The sequence below is a fragment of the Nerophis ophidion genome, linkage group LG01, assembly GCF_033978795.1.
Source record: "Nerophis ophidion isolate RoL-2023_Sa linkage group LG01, RoL_Noph_v1.0, whole genome shotgun sequence".
In the NCBI taxonomy this organism is placed as follows: Eukaryota; Metazoa; Chordata; class Actinopteri; order Syngnathiformes; family Syngnathidae; genus Nerophis; species Nerophis ophidion.
The window spans coordinates 19299364-19322391 of NC_084611.1; the positions used below are offsets into that span (position 1 = coordinate 19299364).

Consider the following 23028-nt stretch of genomic DNA (forward strand, 5'->3'; position numbering starts at 1 on the left):
CAACTGTATTTAGTGACAGTGGTTTTCTGAAGTGTTCCTGAGCCCATGTGGTGATATCCTTTAGAGACTGATGTTGGTTTTTAATACAGTGCCGTCTGAGGGATCGAAGGTCACGGTCGTTCAATGTTGGTTTCCGGCCATGCCGCTTACGTGGAGTGATTTCTCCAGATTCTCTGAACCTTTTGATGATATTATGGACAGTAGTTGTTGAAATCCCTAAATTTCTTGCAATTGCACTTTGAGAAACATTGTTCTTAAACTGTTTTACTATTTGCTCACACAGTTGTGGACAAAGGGGTGTACCTCGCCCCATCCTTTCTTGTGAAAGACTGAGCATTTTTTGGGAAGCTGTTTTTATACCCAATCATGGCACCCACCTGTTCTCAATTGGCCTACACACCTGTGGGATGTTCCAAATATGTGTTTAATGAGCATTCCTCAACTTTATCAGTCTTTATTGCCACCTTTCACAACTACTTTGTCACGTGTTGCTGGCATCAAATTCTAAAGTTAATGATTTGCAAAAAAAAATGTTTATCAGTTTGAACATGAAATATGTTGTCTTTGTAGCATATTCAACTGAATATGGGTTGAAAAGGATTTGCAGATCATTGTATTCCGTTTATATTTACATCCAACACATGGAAACATGGTTTGTATATCACACCTCTTTTAAGTGGTATTAAAAATGCCCCACAATCAATATTGCAAACACAAGCCAGGTTGCTTTTCAAATACTTTATTTTTTTTCCATTCACATTGGAGTTACTGCAGTTTTTAATATTACATTTCAAGTTCCAGCTGTCTAGAAATATGCAGTATAAAAAACACGGAATCAGAGATGACTCCTTTGAAGATCATGTATTAAATAAGTGTTACAGAGACGACGGAAAAAAGGTTGTAGAAGGAAATCATTGTGGTATTTACAAAGTGCAGAAACAAACGTGTGCTATTAAGTTACAGTAGCACAACGTTTATAGGCTGGGAAACAATGAGGGACTAACCATGACCTTAGACCTCTGCTTATCGGCGCTCTGAGAGTAAATGTCATCACTAGTGCATTGAAATACAACTGTATGACGTTTTGTGTCGCTCAACATTAAAGGGCAAGCAAACATTAAACAATGGCAGCAAAAATGGCATGCAGGCACAGAGAAGAAAAAAAAAAGAGGCATACATTATTTATGTTGAGTTCGTACGCACTGTGGAGTTGATTTAATCTCGTTTTTAGATATGCAAAAGACAAACTTCCTGAACGGAAAATCTACTCCAGGCACCAAATCAGGTCCTGATTGGCATTAGTGGTACATATACTTCATTATATAAAAAGACAAAGTTAATACAAGCAATATCTTTAATATCCATAGCAGGGGGGTCCAAACCTTTGAACTTGGCGGCTACATTGGGCTAAAAAAAAAAATGTGGCCAGGCACGCACGCACGCACACGATATGAATACATACATATTAATAAAAGGGATATATATTTTCTATAATCAGATACGAAGAATTTGTGAAAGTTGGACTTTTACCGTGTTTACTTCTGTGACGACCTTCATAAAGTTTTGTAATCAATCAGAAATGTCAAACAGTAAAATGGGCCTAATATTGATAAGTGTGCCAAATAGATTTTCTCAATTACCTACAAAAAAGTCAAAAGAAGTGTGGAGAGAGCGTTTTGCATTTTTCCCATCATGCACTGGGCGTCATTTTGAATCATGTATAGTGCTTGGTCCTTTTTTATAACATCCACAAAGCTCAGTGAGCAGGTTGTGATAAGTGTCTTGACTTTTGCTGTTGGTCGCATTTTCTTTGCACCATGACTAAGGGAGGTTGTCTGTGTAATTTTTTAAAACACATTTGAAAACACCCCACGGGCCAGATTCTTTACTAAACTAAGGACGTCTTGCGGGCCGTAGTTTGGACAGCCCTGACCTATATATGGATTCAACATTCTACAACCCAAAGAAAAGCAAGATCTGGGAATTGTTCATATGAGAAACTGCTGCATAGTGAAGCTGATCTTACTGTAAAATTTGCAAAATTAGTGAGGAGTACAAAAAAAAAAAAGACAGGAAGGAGTTCTTTGCGATATATTATACTAAACATCAGGCAACACCCTTTTGTCTCACACGCATCTTCAGTGACAGCTGATACGTGCAAACATCATGTATAATATATACAAACAGTATAATGGGACTAATATTGATAAGTGTGCCAAATAGATTTTCTCAATTACCTACAAAAAAGTCAAAAGAAGTGTGGAGAGAGCGTTTTACATTTTTCCCATCATGCACTGGGCGTCATTTTGAATCATGTATAGTGCTTGGTCCTTTTTTATAACATCCACAAAGTTCAGTGAGCAGGTTGTGATAAGTGTGATGACTTTTGGTGTCGGTCGCATTTTCTTTGCGCCATGACTAAGGGAGGTTGTTTGTGTACATTTTTTTAAACACATTTGAAAACACCCCACGGGCCAGATTCTTTACTAAACTAAGGACGTCTTGCGGGCCGTAGTTTGGACAGCCCTGACTTATATATGGATTCAACGTTCTACAACCCAAAGAAAAGCAGGATCTGGGAATTGTTCATCTGAGAAACTGCTGCATACTGAAGCTGATCTTACTGTAAAATTTGCAAGATTAGTGAGGGGTACAAAAAAAAAAAGACAGGAAGGAGTTCTTTGCGATATATTATATTAAACATTTGGCAACACTCCTTTGTCTCACACGCATCTTCAGTGACAGCTGATATGTGTAAACATCATGTATAATATATACAAACAGTATAATGGGCCTAATATTGATAAGTGTGCCAAATAGATTTTTCTCAATTACCTACAAAAAAGTCAAAAGAAGTGTGGAGAGAGCGTTTTGCATTTTTCCCATCATGCACTGGGCGTCATTTTGAATCATGTATAGTGCTTGGTCCTTTTTTATAACATCCACAAAGTTCAGTGAGCAGGTTGTGATAAGTGTCTTGACTTTTGGTGTTGGTCGCATTTTCTTTGCGTCATGACTAAGGGAGGTTGTTTGTGTAATTTTTTAAAACACATTTCAAAACACCCCACGGGCCAGATTCTTTACTAAACTAATGACGTCTAGCGGGCCGTAGTTTGGACAGCCCTGACCTATATATGGATTCAACGTTCTACAACCCAAAGAAAAGCAGGATCTGGGAATTGTTCATCTGACAAACTGCTGCATAGTGAAGCTGATCTTACAGTAAAATTTGCAAGATTAGTGAGGGGTACAAAACAAAAAAGGACAGGAAGGAGTTCTTTGCGATATATTATACTAAACATTTGGCAACACCCCTTTGTCTCACACGCATCTTCAGTGACAGCTGATATGTGCAAACATCATGTATAATATATACAAACAGTATAATGGGCCTAATATTGGTAAGTGTGCCAAATAGATTTTCTCAATTACCTACAAAAAAGTCAAAAAAGTGTGGAGAGAGCTTTTAGCATTTTTCCCATCATGCACTGGGCGTAATTTTGAATCATGTATAGTGCTTGGTCCTTTTTTATAACATCCACAAAGTTCAGTGAGCAGGTTGTGATAAGTGTGATGACTTTTGGTGTCGGTCGCATTTTCTTTGCGCCATGACTAAGGGAGGTTGTTTGTGTAATTTTTTAAAACACATTTCAAAACACCCCACGGGCCAGATTCTTTACTAAACTAATGACTTCTTGCGGGCCGTAGTTTGGACAGCCCTGACCTATATATGGATTCAACGTTCTACAACCCAAAGAAAAGCAGGATCTGGGAATTGTTCATCTGAGAAACTGCTGCATAGTGAAGCTGATCTTACAGTAAAATTTGCAAAATTAGTGAGGGGTACAAAACAAAAAAGGACAGGAAGGAGTTCTTTGCGATATATTATACTAAACATTTGGCAACACCCCTTTGTCTCACACGCATCTTCAGTGACAGCTGATATGTGCAAACATCATGTATAATATATACAAACAGTATAATGGGACTAATATTGATAAGTGTGCCAAATAGATTTTTCTCAATTACCTACAAAAAAGTCAAAAGAAGTGTGGAGAGAGCGTTTTGCATTTTTCCCATCATGCACTGGGCGTCATTTTGAATCATGTATAGTGCTTGGTCCTTTTTTATAACATCCACAAAGTTCAGTGAGCAGGTTGTGATAAGTGTCTTGACTTTTGGTGTCGGTCGCATTTTCTTTGCGCCATGACTAAGGGAGGTTGTTTGTGTAATTTTTTAAAACACATTTCAAAACACCCCACGGGCCAGATTCTTTACTAAACTAAGGACGTCTTGCGGGCCGTAGTTTGGACAGCCCTGACCTATATATGGATTCAACGTTCTACAACCCAAAGAAAAGCAAGATCTGGGAATTGTTCATCTGAGAAACTGCTGCATATTGAAGCTGATCTTACAGTAAAATTTGCAAGATTAGTGAGGGGTACAAAAAAAAAAAGACAGGAAGGAGTTCTTTGCGATATAATATACTAAACATTTGGCAACACCCTTTTGTCTCACACGCATCTTCAGTGACAGCTGATATGTGCAAACATCATGTATAATATATACAAACAGTATAATGGGCCTAATATTGATAAGTGTGCCAAATAGATTTTCTCAATTACCTACAAAAAAGTCAAAAGAAGTGTGGAGAGAGCGTTTTGCATTTTTCCCATCATGCACTGGGCGTCATTTTGAATCATGTATAGTGCTTGGTCCTTTTTTATAACATCCACAAAGTTCAGTGAGCAGGTTGTGATAAGTGTCTTGACTTTTGGTGTCGGTCGCATTTTCTTTGCACCATGACTAAGGGAGGTTGTCTGTGTCAATTTTTTTAAACACGTTTGAAAACACCCCACGGGCCAGATTCTTTACTAAACTAAGGACGTCTTGCGGGCCGTAGTTTGGACAGCCCTGACCTATATATATATGGATTCAACATTCTACAACCCAAAGAAAAGCAAGATCTGGGAATTGTTCATCTGAGAAACTGCTGCATAGTGAAGCTGATCTTACAGTAAAATTTGCAAGATTAGTGAGGGGTACAAAACAAAAAAGGACAGGAAGGAGTTCTTTGCGATATATTATACTAAACATTTGGCAACACCCTTTTGTCTCACACGCATCTTCAGTGACAGCTGATATGTGCAAACATCATGTATAACATATACAAACAGTATAATGGGCCTAATATTGATAAGTGTGCCAAATAGATTTTTCTCAATTACCTACAAAAAAGTCAAAAGAAGTGTGGAGAGAGCGTTTTGCATTTTTCCCATCAAGCACTGGGCGTCATTTTGAATCATGTATAGTGCTTGGTCCTTTTTTATAACATCCACAAAGTTCAGTGAGCAGGTTGTGATAAGTGTCTTGACTTTTGGTGTTGGTCGCATTCTCTTTGCGCCATGACTAAGGGAGGTTGTTTGTGTAATTTTTCAAAACACGTTTCAAAACCCCCCACGGGCCAGATTCTTTACTAAACTAAGGACGTTTTGCGGGCCGTAGTTTGGACAGCCCTGACCTATATATGGATTCAACATTCTACAACCCAAAGAAAAGCAAGATCTGGGAATTGTTCATATGAGAAACTGCTGCATAGTGAAGCTGATCTTACAGTAAAATTTGCAAGATTATTGAGGGGTACAAAACAAAAAAGGACAGGAAGGAGTTCTTTGCGATATATTATACTAAACATTTGGCAACACCCTTTTGTCTCACACGCATCTTCAGTGACAGCTGATATGTGCAAACATCATGTATAATATATACAAACGTACTGTAATAATAATAATACAAAAATAATAATTACACTATTGGAGTCCAGTACCAAGAACCTCAGAGGTGTTCTTTCGGAACTGAGGAGCTTGGTATGCAAAAAGGCAGCAAAAATGTGACGTATGCACACGTACACGGGCGGTTCACACGCGAGGCGCTCGCTTCAGCATTGTGCAATTGTGCAAGATGTTCAAAAACAAACAAAAGTAGAAGTTAGTGTTTCAAGTTCACAACTGAGGAGTGGACGGTACGGTCAGGCTCTGGGGCCGGCCTGAACTGGACAGGTGGCTTATGATCAATTCTACCACCAAAACTTCCCAAAAAAAAAAGGAGGAAAACAGCACCTATATCCCACACGACAAGAAAAAGAGCAAGGTAACGATAAACCAAAAACATGTACCACCGGTGTTTTCTCCGCAGCTTCGGTTCCTCGGCTCTTCTACAGGTTGACCAGCTCGTGCGCCACAAACTGCTTGAGCCGTTCCAGGTACTGTCCGTACAGTTCCACGTCGTTGTGCCCGGCCCCTTCCACCCACAGCGGCTCCACGGGACGCTGGCAGCGCTCGTACAGTGCCAGGCCGTGGGAGAAGTCGATGACCTCGTCTTCCGTGCCGTGGATGACCAGGACCGGCGACGTCACCTTGGAAATCTTGTCGATGCTTTGGAGAGGAAGACCACAAGGTGAGTTATTTAGCCCACGAATCGTACTTCGTCGTGAGAAAATGCAACCCCGTCATTTCACATTTGACCTACACTATCTCAAAAGTGATTATCATAAATTCCGGACTATAGACCGCTACTTTTTTCCCACGCTTTGTACCCTGCTGCTTATAAAACAGTGCAGCAAATATATGGATTTTTTTGTTGGTAACGGACATAATGCAAATGGTTTTCATTATACACACATTATTGCTTGTGCAAATGGCACCACCTTTTGGAAAAGTTTGCTTACTGCAGGTGCAGCTGGGTGAAAGTGAAATTCTGCTGTTTAAAGGCCTACTGAAACCCACTACTACCGACCACGCAGTCTGATAGTTTATATATCAATGTTGAAATATTAACATTGCAACACGTGCCAAAATGGCCTTTTAAATTTACTTAATTATAATTTTAAATTTCCCGGGAGTTTCGTCTTCAAAACGTCGTGTAATGATGACGTGTCCGCGAGATGTCACAGGTTTTTAGGAAGTATGAGCACTGCACACACACACAGCTAAAAGTCGTCTGCTTAAACAGCATAATTATACAGTATTTTGGACATCTGTGTTGCTGAATTTTCTGCAATTTGTTCAATTAATATTGGGGAAGTCACAGTAGAAAGATGGAGTTGGGAAGCTTTAGCCTTTAGCCACACAAACACACGGTGATTCCTTGTTTAAAATTCCTGGAGGTGAAACTTTCCTATGGGTCAGAGCACGGTCAAGCCAACATGGAGCCCTACTAAATGTCAACCAGCAGGTTTCGGTGAGAAAATTGTGGTTAAAAAGTCAGTTTTTACCGGACAAAAGCTGAGCTTGTGCCGTCCATAGCTGCCGTCGACTCCCCAGAGAAACTACGCGTCAAGACACCCGTGGAGACACCCTTCCGACTATCAGGTACTATTTAACTCACTAAAACACTAGCAACACAATAGAAAGATAAGGGATTTCCCAGAATTAACCTAGTAAATGTGTCTAAAAACATCAGAATCCATCCCAATGGAATCGCGTTTATTTTTTTTAAACTTTTTTTTTTTTTTCTAGTCCGTCGCTATCAATATCCTCAAACACAAATCTCTCATCCTCGCTCAAATTAATGGGGAAATTGTCATTTTCTCGGTCCGAATAGCACTTTTTGTTGGAGGCTCCCATTAAAAACAATGTGAATATGTGAGGAGCCATCAACATGTGACGTCATCGTCTGCGACTTCCGGTAGAGGCAGGGCTTTTCTCTTAGCACCGAAAGTTTCGAATTTTATCGTGGACGTTCTCTACTAAATCCTTTCAGCAAAAATATGGCAATATCGCGAAATGATCAAGTATGACACATAGAATAAGATAATTTCGTTTCAGTAGGCCTTTAAAGCTTTGAACCATTAGTAGAAGTGCCGTTCAGTCTTTGATCATTCATAACGTTTCTATTGGTATGGACTCTTCATTCATCACGCCAAGAAACGTTTTAAGTTTTACAATATAACTGAACAATTCTTATCAAGGTTATGGCTGTCATCAGTAGGCCACTTGAAACAGTAAATAAAATATGAATATAGCAAGGCAAATTCCTATAAGTTACTTTTTTTTAATCATACATTTAAAAATAACTGTAGATTTTACGGCATAAAAAAGGCAGCTTATCCACCAGAACTTTACAATACAATATTTTTTTATAGCATGTTATTGTGAATGGAAAACGAGCTACTATTTTTATTACAGTAAAAAACTGGCAGCGCCGTCACTGTAATTTCACAGGAAAATTCCAGCAGTTTTATGGCATGTTCTTGTAAATGGAAACACGCTACAACTGTTTCTTTACGTTGTAAACAGGCAGGTCATTCGCCAGAATTTTACAGTAAAATGTTCTTTACGGGGCAGCACGGTGGAACTGGGGTTAGTGCATGTGCCTCACAATACAAAGGTCCTGAGTAGTCCTGAGTTCAATCCCGAGCTCGGGATCTTTCTGTGTGGAATTTGCATGTTCTCCCCGTGACTCCGTGGGTTCCCTCCGGCTACCTCCCACCTCCAAAGACATGCACCTGGGGTAGATTGGAAACACTAAATTGGCCCTAGTGTGCGAATGTGAGTGTGAATGTTGTCCGTCTGTTAGCCCTGCGATGAGGTGGCAACTTGTCCATGGTGTACCTAGCCTTCCGCCTGAATGGAACTGAGATAGGCTCCAGCACAAAGGGACAAGCGCTAGAAAATAGAATAGAGTTTTATTGTCATTATTGCAATGAACAGGTTCAAAGAACAACGAAATTGTGGATGGATGGATGTTTTTTACAGTAAAAACCTGGCAGCTCATTAGATTGAATTGTACTATACAAATTACAGTGGTTTTTACAGCATGTTACTGTAAATGGAAACATAGTACCACTGGTTTTTATGTTAAAAAACAGACTGATTCAATTGGAATATTTAATTCAGTGATTCTTTGGCAAACCACTAGAGGGAGCCAACACTTTGAGAATCACTGTTTTAGAGATACTCTGATTGTTATCTGCTATTGGTCTGTGCTGAAACCAGAGTACATGTTTTCTTCTATCATCTGCAAACGTGAACTGAATGGCAATTAACACATTTGAACCTTTTGGAATCTCCATCCTCAGATGGAAGATTCTCGTGTCATAATCCCATTGCCTTAGTGTTATGGAATTGATATGTTTTTTTTTGTGGATATTAAATACTTTAGCTTTTGCCCAGATATTGAAAACATGGCGAGGAGGTGGTCTCCTACACTGCAATGTTGATTTTCAAAGGAGATAGTGCAAACCCTTGTGTAAAGGAGAGTGTTGGGAAGAGATTCTCACTGAATTAAAGAAAGAAATCATGGAAAAAACATGAAGGAGGTGTGCATGTACCCATCTTGGCGAAAACAGTACTAGCATAGCGCTGCTACAATAATCTGCCCCGTATGGAAACAAAAGGCCCATTTTTTCCAGAAAGAGGACATTTATCAATGAAAATATACAGAAACTGCTGGTGACGTGTTTGACGGAGAAGTAGCTTAAAGGAAATAAAGCAGAAGTTCGCTCTCTGAGGTAAATGTTGTACATTATCATTACAAAGCTTTGTAACATTACTGTAGTTGGTAAAGTAATCGATACTGTATTGTTGTTCTTGCAATATATGTCATCTAAAAGTGTGTTTTTCTTCTTTAAAAACATCTTAAAATTGTGGTGTTTATTTTGGAGGTCGAGGACAATGGCCCAACTTTTTTTTTCTTTAAAGGACATTTATCAATGAAATTATACAGAAACTGCTGATGATATGTTTGACAGAGAAGTAACTTAAAGGAGATACGGTAGAAGGTTACTCTCAAAGATAAATGCTGTGCATGATTATTACATTGCTTCAAAAATGACTGTAATTGTTTAAAGTACATTACATTGTATTGTTTTTCGTGCAATATTGTAAATCTAATAGTGTGTTTTTCTTCATAAAAAGCATGTTACAATTGTGGCCTTTTTTGGAGACTGAGCACAAAGAGCCTTACTTTTGTTTTTAAATAGAAGACACGTATCCATGAAAATTTAGAGAAGTTGTAATTTGACAGAGGATTGGCTTAACTTTCCAAGGTAAATGCTCTAAATTATTATTACATTGCCTCATAAAATTACTGTAGTTTTTAAATTACATTACATTGTATTGTTTTTCTTGCAATATTTTAAAGGCCTACTGAAACCCACTACTACCGACCATGCAGTCTGATAGTTTGTATATCAATGATGAAACCTAACATTGCAACACATGCCAATACGGCCTTTTCAGTTTACTAAATTGCAATTATAAATTTTGAATGTTGAAAACGTTGAAAAATGACACGTATGATGACGCGTGTGTTTGCCGTCTCGGGATGTAGCGGACATTTTTTCCGAGCCCGATCCAAGCTATAAGTAGTCTGCTTTAATCGCATAATTACACAGTATTCTGGACATCTGTGTTGCTGAATCTTTTGCAATTTGTTCAATTAGTAATGGAGACGTCAAAGTAGAAAGATGGAGGTGGGAAGCGGTGTGTTGCGGCCGCCTTTAGCAACACAAACACAGCCGGTGTTTCCCTGCTTAAAATTCCCAAAGATAAGCCTGACTAGGGAACAGAGCGGTCAAGCGAACATGGTTCCCGACCACAGGTTTCGGTGAAAAAATTGTGGTCGGCTCTTACCATAGTTATGAGCGGAGCTTGCGTCGTCTTGCAGCTGCTGCGGACTATTACCTCCTCCCACCGGAGGCACTGGCGGTCACCACACTCGTCCGACTTTCAGGTATCATATAATCTCACTAAAACACTAGTAACACAATAAGCAGATAAGGGATTTTCCAGAATTATCCTAGTAATTGTGTCTAATAACATCAGAATCGCTCCCACTGTCCTCGCCTTTTTTTTTTCTCTAGTCCTTCACTCTCAATATCCTCATCCACAAATCTTTCCTCCTCACTCAAAATAATGGGGAAATTGTCACTTTCTCGGTCCGAATCGCTATAGCTGCTGGTGGCTATGATTGTAAACAATGTGAGGATGTGAGGAGCCCTCACACCGGTGACGTCACGTGCACATCGTCTGCTACTTCCGGTAAAGGCAAGGCTTTTTTATTAGCGACCAAAAGTTGCGACCTTTATCGTTGATGTTCTCTACTAAATCTTTTCAGCAAAAATATGGCAATATCGCAAAATGATCAAGTATGACACATAGAATGGACCTGTCATCACCGTTTAAATAAGAATATCTCATTTCAGTAGGCCTTTCAATCTAAAATTGTGTTTTTGTTAATAAAAAGCATGTTATAATTGTGACCTTGTTTGGAGGCTGAGCACAAGAGCCTTACTTTTGTTTTTAAATAGAAGACTTATCCATGAGAATATAGAAAAGTTGTAGGAGTTGTAGTTTGACAGAGGATTAGCTTACTGAGTTAAATGCTGTACATTATTATTACATTGCTTCGTAAAATTACTGTAGTTTTTAAAGTCCATTACATTGTATTGTTTTTCCATCCATCCATTTTCTACCGCTTATTCCCTTTTTTGGGGTCACGGGGGGCGCTGGCGCCTATCTCAGCTACAATCGGGCGGAAGGCGGGGTACACCCTGGACAAGTCGCCAACTCATCGCAGGGCCAACACAGATAGACAACATTCACACTCATTTTCACACACTATTGTTTTTCTTGCAATATTTTAGTTTTATTTTATTTTTTCTCAAAAAGCTCGCGGCATGTTAAAAGTGAGTGCATTAGTGCAGATTTTTCACCCTTTTTATCCATCCATCCATTTTTTACCGCTTAGTCCCTTCCGGGGCTGCGGGGGGCGCTGGCGCCTATCTCAGCTACAATCGGGCGGAAGGCGGGGTACACCCTGGACAAGTCGCCACCTCATCGCAGGGCCAACACAGATAGACAGACAACCTTCACACTCATATTCACACACTATTGTTTTTCTTGCAATATTTTAGTTTTGGTTTTTTTTTTCTCAAAAAGCACGCGGCATGTTAAAATTGAGTGCATTAGTGCAGATTTTTCACCCTTTTTATCCATCCATCCATTTTCTACCGCTTAGTCCCTTCTGGGGCTGCGGGGGGCGCTGGCGCCTATCTCAGCTACAATCGGGCGGAAGGCGGGGTACACCCTGGACAAGTCGCCAACTCATCGCAGGGCCAACACAGATAGACAGACAACCTTCACACTCATATACACACTATTGTTTTTCTTGCAATATTTTAGTTGTAGTTTTTTTTCTTAAAAAGCATGCGGCATGTTAAAAGTGAGTGCATTAGTGCAGATTTTTCACCCTTTTTATCCATCCATCCATCCATCCATCCATCCATTTCCTACCGCCTAGTCCCTTTCGGGTCTCGGGGGGCGCTGGCGCCTATCTCAGCTACAATCGGGCGGAAGGCGAGGTACACCCTGGACAAGTCGCCACCTCATCGCAGGGCCAACACAGATAGACAGACAACCTTCACACTCATATTCACACACTATTGTTTTTCTGGCAATATTTTAGTTTTAGTTTTTTTTCTTAAAAAGCACGCGGCATGTTGAAAGTGAGTGCATTAGTGCAGATTAATCACCCTTTTTATCCGTCACAGTAAATTACTTGCTTAGATAATTTGACTTAACTTTAAAATAAAAAAATATTCATAAGTTTCACTCGAATGTAGTTAATTCATTTGCTCAAAATCCAGTAAAAGTATTATCTTAAGTTTTGAAGCAAAATGTTGTATTGACCTGATAGATACCCATGTACGGTTTTAGGTACTGTAACTATTTGCGGTTAAGATAAAAGGACCCAAAATAAATCCATCCATCCATTTTCTACCGCTTGTCCCTTTTGGGGTCACGGGGGGTCGTTGGAGCCTATCTTAGCTGCATTCGGGCAGTAGGCGGGGTACACCCTGGACAAGTCGCAGACTCATCACAGCCGAAATTAATTAATATAAGAATAAATAATAATAAAAAAATATATATATATTAATGTAAAAGTAATACATTAAAAAACTCAGTTAATGCAAAAATAATTAAAAAAAAAAAGTAAATTAATATTTAAAAAAAAAAGAAATGAAATGCCTAATTAATCTACAGCATTAGATAATTAACACAATATTTTTTTATGATTAATCACACAAATTAACTTGTTATTTTTGACAGCCCGAGTTAAAACAGTGGTGTTTTTTTTGTAGCACAGAATAACTGGTTTTTAATTAATTTCACTAAAGAATCATTGGTTTGAGATACAAATATTTTGGGCTACAGGTTAAACTTGTTAGCCGAGGTAGAGTACCGCTGTAACACCCCCCCCCCCCCCCCCGCCCCACATACACGCTCAACACAAGCCAGGAGTCGACTTACTTCGGGAAGGCGTCAAAGCAGTAAGTCTTCTTGGTGTCAGGGAAGGCCACCCTCATGCCGGAGGTGAGCGGCGAGTGCAGGATCACTGCGGCACTCTCATAGCGGGAGGCCAGGTCCACAGAAGGCACCGTTCCAATACTCTGGCCGTACACGATGACGTTCTCTGGACGGATACCGTACCTGCATGGAGAGACACATTGGGATGAATCATTCTTTTCATCTTACTGCACACACTGGCAGCCACCCAAGTAATAAACCGCTCGGTGGAAAAATGTGAGAAAAGTGATTTAGGGTCGAAACAGGAATGAGACAGACGCACTCTAGTCCCTGCATAACTATTGTTTTAAAAAAATACTCCAATGATCAGATCTGCAGTTTGACTCGCATCACTTCCAGTTTGTGAGCGACGCATGCTGCTCCCGTAGCAAAGATATTTACTCGTGACTCACTGATTGCTCCCTCCTAAATGACCCATGCATAGCCAACATGAGGACGATGCTTGTGGAAAACTGACCTCTGGTCCTGTGACTCTAAGGGAAAGCATGTATAATAAAGTAGCTGAATAAAGACGGATTGGTTGAGACGGAGAGAGGGAGACTTAAAGGGGAAAATTATCACAATTTCAAAAGGGTTAAAAACTATAAAAATCAGTTCCCAGCGGCTTGTTGTATTTTTGAAGTTTTTTTCAAAATGTTACCAGTCCCGGAATATCCCTAAATAAAGCTTTAAAGTGCCTTATTTTCGCTATCTTCGAAACCACTGTCCATTTCCCTGTGACGTCATACAGGGTTGCCTATACAAACAACATGGCGGTTACCACAGCAAGATATAGCGACATTAGCTCGGATTCAGACTCGGATTTCAGCGGCTTAAGCGATTCAACAGATTACGCATGTATTGAAACAGATGGTCGGCGTATGGAGGCAGATAGCGAAAACGAAATTGAAGCTATTGAGCGAATAGCTATTGGCGCTATTCGGCCATAGCGTGGGTGTACCTAATGAAGTGGCCCATAGCATGGCTGCCTTATTAGCATCGCCGGTAAAATGTGCGGACCAAACGATCAGGACTTTCGCATCTTGTGACACTGGAGCAACTTAAATCCGTCGATTGGTAAGTGTTTGTTTCGCATTAAATGTGAGTATCTAGTTTCAAATGTACATACAGCTAGCGTAAATAGCATGTTAGCATCAATTAGCTTAGCATGTTAGCATCGATTAGCTGGCAGTCATGCCGTGACCAAATATGTCTGATTAGCACATAAGTCAACAACATCAACAAAACTCACCTTTGTGATTTCGTTGACTTAATCGTTGCAAATACATCTGCAGGTTATCCATACATCTCTGTGCCATGTCTGTCTTAGCATCGCCGGTCAAATGTGAAGACACTCTGGTAAATTCAATGGGGGTCTGGCGGAAAATTTCTTGCCAGTGGTGCAGCTTGAATCCCTCCCTGTTAGTGTTGTTACACCCTCCGACAACACACCGACGAGGCATGATGTCTCCAAGGTTCCAAAAAATAGTCGAAAAAACGGAAAATAACAGAGCTGTGACCCGGTGTTTGTAATGTGAAAATGAATATGGCGGGTGTATTACCTCGGTGACGTCACGTTCTGATGTCATCGCTAAAAGACCGATAAACAGAAAGGCGTTTAATTTGCCAAAATTCACCCATTTAGAGTTCGCAAATCGGTTAAAAAAATACGTGGTCTTTTTTCTGCAACATCAAGGTATATATTGACGCTTGCATAGGTTTGGTCATAATGTTCCCCTTTAAAGGGGGAAAGCGCTTTCGGGGCAATATTCCCAATCATTCTCAATCCCTATTTAAAACAAGCACACATGTTTGTTTTTTTTATGCATAATAATTAGCCAACATGAGTACACTCTTGCAATCAAAAAACCTTCTGAAAAACGTCTAGAAACCGCCAACAATATTTCATTTACATGTCGTGACTTGAATATAAACCAAGTATTAGCAATATTGTTATTATAAGCGCTAACGCAGAGGAACTACTTTTAGCGGCGCAGTGATCGCAGAGAGCTAACTCGCTTATGCTGTTATATTGACAGACTGAGCTGCTGCGTCGCCTCAGAGTTGGTGAACGTTAATTTGAGATTATAAATTATGCCTCTCACCTGGATAAGTGGAAGGTTGTGGACATAAACCACAGATGTCAAAGTGGGTCAACTTTGACATCCAACTTATACCCAGAGATAGCAAGAAAGACACCAAAAGACTCTCATTCGCGACCTTATTTTTGTTACCTGCGTGAGGATTATGATTAATTCTTCATCTAAACGGGAAGATATAAAAATCCCACAAGTCAGCATCCCAGTGAGAGCAGACTTTGTACAGTAAATAATTGTATTATTTTGTTGATAGTTTGTATATCTTATCACTTGGTAATACTGTTACATGATCATTTGTGTTTCGCTACAGTTGCATATTATTAGCACACAGCTTTAAAACTTGCAGATGACCTTGATTATACTTTGGCTCACAACTATACATTTCTGGATCATCCTTTGTCTCAAAGTAGTCATCGTTGGCTCTCTTGAAATCTGCCATGATTAGTAGTGTTGTTCCATCCATCTTCTTCTGCTTATCTGAGGTCAGGTCGGGGGGCAGCAGCCTAAGCAGAGAAGCCATACTCAGCCACTTCGTCCAGCTCCTTCCAGGGGATCCCGAGGCGTTCCCAGATCAGCCGGGAGAAAGTCTTCTCCAAATGTCCTCGGTCTAAACACCTCCCTAGGGAGGCGTTTGGGTAGCATCCTGACCAGATGCTCGAACCACCTCATCTGGCTTTTCTCGATGTGGAGGAGCAGCGGCTTTATTTTGAGCTGCTCCCGTATGACCGAGCTTTTTACCCTAAGGAAGATCCCCGCCACCTGGCGGAGGAAACCCATTTCGGTCATGAGAAAACACGTGATCTTGCCCTTTCGGTCAAAACCCAAAGCGAACGTAGATTGACGGTAAATTGAGAGCTTTCCCTTCTGGTTCAGCTTCTTCACCACAACGAATCGATACAGCGTCCGCATTACTGAAGACGCCGCACCGATCTGCCTGTCGATCCCACGATCCACCATGTACTTGAACTCCTCCACGTGGGGCAAGATCTTCTCCCCAACCCGGAGATAGCACTCCACCCTATTTTTCCCGCATAATTTTTACCCCCTGGTGCTTCCGTAGTTTCCAACCTCATTTCCCTAGCGGAAAACCCAGCAAACCATGGCTAATGCTAACGCTATCGAGAGCGGGGCGTTTGTTCAATAGCAAATAAAAAGTGCCAGTGGTTTGATTTTGTGGAAACAGGCGTGGAACAAGTGACTGCACGCTGCAAAGTTTGATCAAAAGAGGCACGAGCACAACAAACTTATTCTTGCTTAAACAGAAGCCTCCAGCCGAGTGCGGGAAATACAAGTCTCCGAGACAAACAAGACCGCAACCACAACAAACTTCAACTAAAAAACGACAGCTCTTCTTTATTAACCAAAAGGTAGCACAAGCCGGTGAAAAGATTCAACAGAACAGCCGCCAGAGCCGACAAACTGTACTGCTAACAACAGTTTAGCTGAAACCCTCGCTGACGTCACGCGTCGCTTGGCAACAGACACCGCCTTTTGAAAAGGCACACACACACGCACGCACGCCCAATCTGCTCTCATAAACTTATCTCAACTCCATATGACATACCGTATTTCCTTGAATTGCCACCGGGCATGTAATATGCGCCTGCCTTGAACTATTAGTGCATACTTAATATTACCGCCGGGTCAAATTCGTGACGTCATGAGTGACGCTTCACCTGTCGTCATTTTCAAAATGGAGGAGGATGCAGGGTCGGCAACTTTTACCACTCAAAGAGCCATTTTGACCCATTTCACAACGGCAACGAAAGCCGCAACACTCCTTTGAAATGTATAATGAATTACAGAGTATAAAGAGTTTTTTTTGCTTATACTACTGTGTAAACCAGGGGTCTTGTTCATCAGTCACACCAGTCACACTGAAGGTTGTGATATAGAGAACTTTAACACTCTTAGTAATATGTGAACCCACACCAAACAAGAATGACAAACGCATTTCTGGAGAACATCGGCTCTGTAACACATTATAAACACAACATAACAAATACCCAGAATGCAATGCATCCATGACTCTTACTGCTTATATTATACACCCCCGGCCCCCCAAACCCCCTTGCATCGGTTGAGGTGGGCGGGGTTCGCAAAAGGGAATAAGTGGTAGAAAATGGATGGATGGAATTTGTTTTGTGAACTTAAATTTTTTACGTAGATATTTCACATAGGAAGTATAATTTTATTTTTGTTAACTTGCTTTTTCTAAATATAAATATTTTATATGGAGAATAAACTTGTATTTTTGTAAACTTAATAGTTGTGAATTTTGACAAACCGTTTTTGTTATTTGTGTTTCTCTAATGTTCATTTAGTTGTTTATACTAAAAGGCTTAGTTTGATTTTCACCTTTAAAGAAATCAAAACAGTCAGTTTTCTCATTGCAATAGTTTTCGATTTTTGTATGCAGACACAATTCACAACACTCTCTACAATGCATCTGATTGCCTTAAAATCAGTAACACTTGTATTTTTGTGAACTTAATGTTGTGAATTTTGACAAACCGTTTGTTATTTTTGTTCCTCTAATGTTCATTTGGTTGTTTATGCTAAAAGGCTTATTTGGATCTTCAACTTTAAAGAAATCAAAACAGCCAGTTTTCTCATTGCAATAGTTTTCGATTTTTGGATGCACACACAATTCACAACACTACAATGCATCTGACTGCCTTAAAATCAGTAACATTGGGAGACCACATTTGGGTTGTAAGGACATAAAACTGCTTTAAATTTACACCATTACTTTAGATAATATTCACATTAACAAATTGCACTAGCATTTTGTAAAATCCAAGTAACCTGAAAATACAGTAATCACATGGTTTTGCAAATACTGATTTGATTAGTGTTCCCTTAAGAAAACTGTTTGATTCTTTTAAATAGCTTAACATGAATAAAGCATGTTGGTTCAACAAGTGACAAGGTATTAAAGACATTCTCATCATGTGGAAACAATGTACACAATTTTAAGTAAATCCAACTCTCATTACCGCTTTTGTTAGCTGACTTTAGCTAACGTTTATTTGTGAATTAGAATGCATGAAAAAAAAAAAAACATGTTCTCTTGTCTTATATAACAAATGTGAATGACAGCCACAATTGTTTTTAAAAAGTGCCGTTCCCCTTTAAAGGCAAAAGACGACATTCCGCAACTGATTCTGGTTACCCACTCTTACAGCAAGTCAGCTGACTAGTCCAGAAGGAGTCTGAGAACACTGCCTTGCTGTGTCCACAATGGTTGTCACATAACAAAAGGTTTACACTTGTACGTGTATTCAATGTACATGTTTGCAGAACTCAAAGAGATGTCCCCAAATGAAAAAGTCCTCTGTTGGCCCCTGTACTGCTGACATCACAGGCCAGATGTCCCTGGCTGTGCCTCGCACACGGAGAAGTCATGAACAATCCACCAACACTCAAGCCTGCAATCCTGAAGTGGATCATAATAAGCGGGAAGCATGCAAACTTAAACACATGACACATAACGTAAGCTCAGGAACAGCCTCTTCCGACATAAACACACGGACGGGACAGAGTCCAGCTGGATCTAGTGCGGTCTCACGGTCATGTTGGAGGCACATACAGTAGGAAGTGTCGAACGCTGACTTGTGTATAAACAGAGATGAAAAAGTCTGGCACCACACTGAAAAATGCAGCCTCATGAGTGCACTGCTGAATGAAATGCTACTTCCATTACGGAAAATACTTTGGCCGTGAGAGAGTAAAAGTTGTGTGGGAATAGAGCAGTAAAATAAACCTCAGTTCCTTTTATTCTGGTAATGTAAAAGGTGGTCAAACGCATACATAAAAATTAATGATGCAGGGCGAAAGAGGGCACTTTAATACATTATGTACAATAAAGATTGTAATCCAATGCATGTCAAAATATGCTAAGCTATCTGAACAGAACACACACACCAAGTCCATCTATCCGTTTTATACAATTGGATAGCTGTTTGGATGTTTGATTTCGATGCCTATCCCAGCTGACTTGGGCTAAAAAAGCCACACTACACCCTGGAAAGATTTTGCAGATGGAGGGAGACTCCCAGTATCGGCGTCTTTATCAATGCTTAATCAATACACGTGGCAGCGGTATACAAATTAAACGACAGGCCAGGCAGGAAATATGACGCAGAATAAACAACGCAAAGGTTTACTGTAAATACAGTAGGCAGTGAGGATTTATATCCTTCACTAGAAGAAGCTTGTTATTGGAGAAATTGCTTTAGTCAACCAGCTTGAAACATGAGAGAAATAAATACATTGGAACTGGTTCTCATGGTCAGACTCATTACATCTTGCCACCTGTCTCAGATTGTGGTATATAGATTTATGACAGGAAACAATTGAGTATAGAGATGTCCGATAATATTGTACTGCCAATATTGATACCGACATTAGAGCTTTAAGTATTGGCCAGTACGATATCAGCACAATTCATAGTACAGTGGAACCCTGATTTGCCAACTTACTGTAATTGTTTTTTAAACAGGGTTTGTAGATCCAAATGTTTGTATAGCGAAGCTATTTTTTTAATTAGAAACAATGTAAATATGAATAATGGGTTTCAGCCTTGACAAAAGTCCATATTTTAATGAAGGTTTTTATACTTTGAACTAGGGCTGGGCGATATTGCATTTTTTTTTAATATCGCGATATTTTAAGTGTCAAATAAAAATGAGCTGCATAATAGGAAATCAAATAGTGTTCATCCTTCACTATGTGGTATGTTACTACGGTTATGAAATTCTCTTCATTCTCTAGCGAGTGACTTTTCAAAAGATGCTACATATTAGCAGTAATGCTACTTTTTATAGCAATGCTTTAGCACTGCTCTTGACAAATTACAGTTGTCTGTTCGACACATTCCCACTTGAAGCCGAACCGTCGCCAGACGATGAAACCCTGCTGTTTTTATTGGGAATTAAATCTTCCTTCATTTGTTACCAGATCCGCACCTTCTTTCTCTCTTATTCCCACTCGTACGGCTACGTTAGCTGCTAACGTAGCCGCTAACGTAGCCCAGTCTGCTACGTCTTTGCTCTGCGAGGGCGGACACTGTGACGTATCACGAGACAGTGTGTGACGTATATAAGAATGTGCGCCTGATTTTCTGTGAGAAGGAAAGACAGGAAAGAGTAAGAACAGCATGCAGTGTAATGCCCGCAGCTAAAAGCAACTGCGTGACAACGTATACTCGAATATTACGATAGTCATTTTCTATATCACACAGACAAACCCGCGATATATCAGATATATCGTATATATCGATATATATCGCCCAGCCCTACTTTGAACACACTATTAAGTGGGAAACAGCGTGGCGAAGTTGGGAGAGTGGGCATGCCAGCAATTTGAGGGTTACTGGTTCAATCCCCACCTTCTACCATCCTAGTCACGTCAGTTGTGTCCTTGGGCAAGACACTTCACCCTTGCTCCTGATGGGTCCTGGTTAGCGCCTTGCATGGCAGCTCCCGCCATCTGTGTGCGAATGTGTGTGTGAATGGGTGAATGTGGAAATACTGTCAAAGCGCTTTGGGCTCCTTAAAAAAAAAAGAGGTAGAAAAAGCGCTATACAAGTACAACCATTTACCATTTATTATTGACCTATAAATGCTTTAAAATGTAATATCGGAAATTATCGGTATCAAAGGAATCGGTATCTGTTTCAATGAGTAAAATTACTCTTTAAAACGTCATGTACACGGATGTAGGGAGCAGTGCCCCCCCGCGACCCCAAAGGGAATCGTGGATGGATTATGATAAGAGTCATTCAAATAACTATAACATATAGAACTCGCTATATGTTTACCAAACAATCTGTCAATCCCAATCGATAAATCCCATGAAATGTTCTTCCTCGATGTCACTTCTAAACAACTCTACAAACTCCAAAGGTATGCGCCGCTTTCTCTTGTCATTTTCTGCTGCATATTTCACTACATCCAGCTTGTAATCTGCAGTACATGATCTCCTTTTCGGTGCCATTTTTGTTAGGCCCTTCTCAGTTTTTATGAGGTGATGAAATGATCCATTTTAATAGCTACGGTAGTAGAATATAGCATATAGCAGTTCGCATTCCATGACCCACAATGCACTTATGCCATGACCCTCACCCGCCGAATTGTTATTGGTTGACGTGTATGTGACGATTGCTGACGTGTGTGTAACGATTGCTGACATTTTCTTCGTCTCTTCCGCAAATGAGGTAAATATTATATATTTTACATAAGTCACTCCGGAGTATACCGTATTTCCTTGAATTGCTGCAGGGCATATAGTATGCTTAGTATTACCGCCTGGTCAAACTCGTGACGTCCCGAGTGACACTTCCCCTGTCATCATTTTCAAAATGGAGGAGGCTGATTTCAATACCGGTAATTTGAAATCGCATAAAGGGAAGAAGATCACGAGCTTTTCAGTAGGATTTAAGGTCCAAGGTTACATCACACTAAAATTTTTAATGCATGCCTTTGGTAAGTGCCGGAGTGAGAAGAGGTTCTAAAATAATTAGCGCATGCTTACTTTTACCGCATGCCTTTGGTAAGCGCAGGAGTGAGAAGAGGTTTTAAATTAATTAGCGCCCCGGCGTCAATTCAAGGAAATACGGTAAACTATGAAAAAAACTGCAAATTGTAGTCCGAAAAATACGGTGTACATGTTTTGAGTCTTTTAAAGACAGTCACAACTACAGTACCAGGCTAGCCCAAAGAGGTGCTCTCACCCGTCTTAAACCCAAAAGTGATGTTTTGAAAAAGACTGTAATGTATCGGGCAATCACTTACTGGAATAGACTTCCACAATATCTGCTATCAATCATCAGCATAATGGGCTTTAAGAATAGACTAAAAGGAGAAGTATTGCGTAAAGAGATTATTCTAGATTGTACCTAATGTCATGACTGTTTTTATTGACTATTGAGTATTTTATTGATTATGGGATAAGCAGCAGAAAATGGAAGGAGGATACTTTTTCGTCACTTATTGTTTGTCCTTGGTACACTAATGTGTATATTTTAGGCCATTGGTTCTTTGTTTTATTTTTGCAAAAATGTATACAGTATATCTATTTTTAAATTGCTATTTTTATCTTTGGTATGAAAATTATTATGTAACAACATTTATTAGTATTTTTTGGTTCTTTATTGTTGCTATTTTTGTATCATGACAATTTATTATTGGATCATGTTGTACTGCATTTTAATCGTTTGTTCTGTGGTTGTGGGATGTTTTTTGCCTGGACCCCAGGAAGAATAGTCTCCACTGCGGTGTAGACTAATGGGGATCCTTAATAAACTAAATAAACTAAAAATAAAGAAAATTGTATCATAGATGACGTCATCTGCTGAAAATGTTAATTTTCCTGAAGGAACTCTCCTGAAGGAATAAATAAAGTACTATCTAATCCATCTAATTTAATCTAATGGTGACCACGCCCATAACCATGCCCCTACCGCCACAGGTATCTTGGAAAAAAATCTAGGGGAAACCCTGATGATACGTCTCAGCTCTGGTTGTAGCTGACAAAGCAAATCAGTGTCTCGTACTACAAGACAGCCGTGAGTGACA

General features: G+C 39.9%; 1 protein-coding gene across 1 annotated transcript in view; it reads right to left on the reverse strand.

Moving 5' to 3' along the window:
• Positions 1-723: 723 nt before the first annotated feature.
• The window catches only part of abhd17b (abhydrolase domain containing 17B, depalmitoylase), a 54045-nt gene continuing 31740 nt past the window's right edge, over positions 724-23028 (reverse strand). Inside the window, exons 3-4 of the mRNA XM_061897846.1 lie at positions 13314-13493; positions 724-6434 (exon numbers count right to left, since the gene is read on the reverse strand). Of these exons, the coding sequence (XP_061753830.1) occupies positions 6215-6434; positions 13314-13493 (400 nt within the window). The 3' untranslated portion in view covers positions 724-6214. The remainder of the gene's footprint in view (positions 6435-13313; positions 13494-23028) is intronic.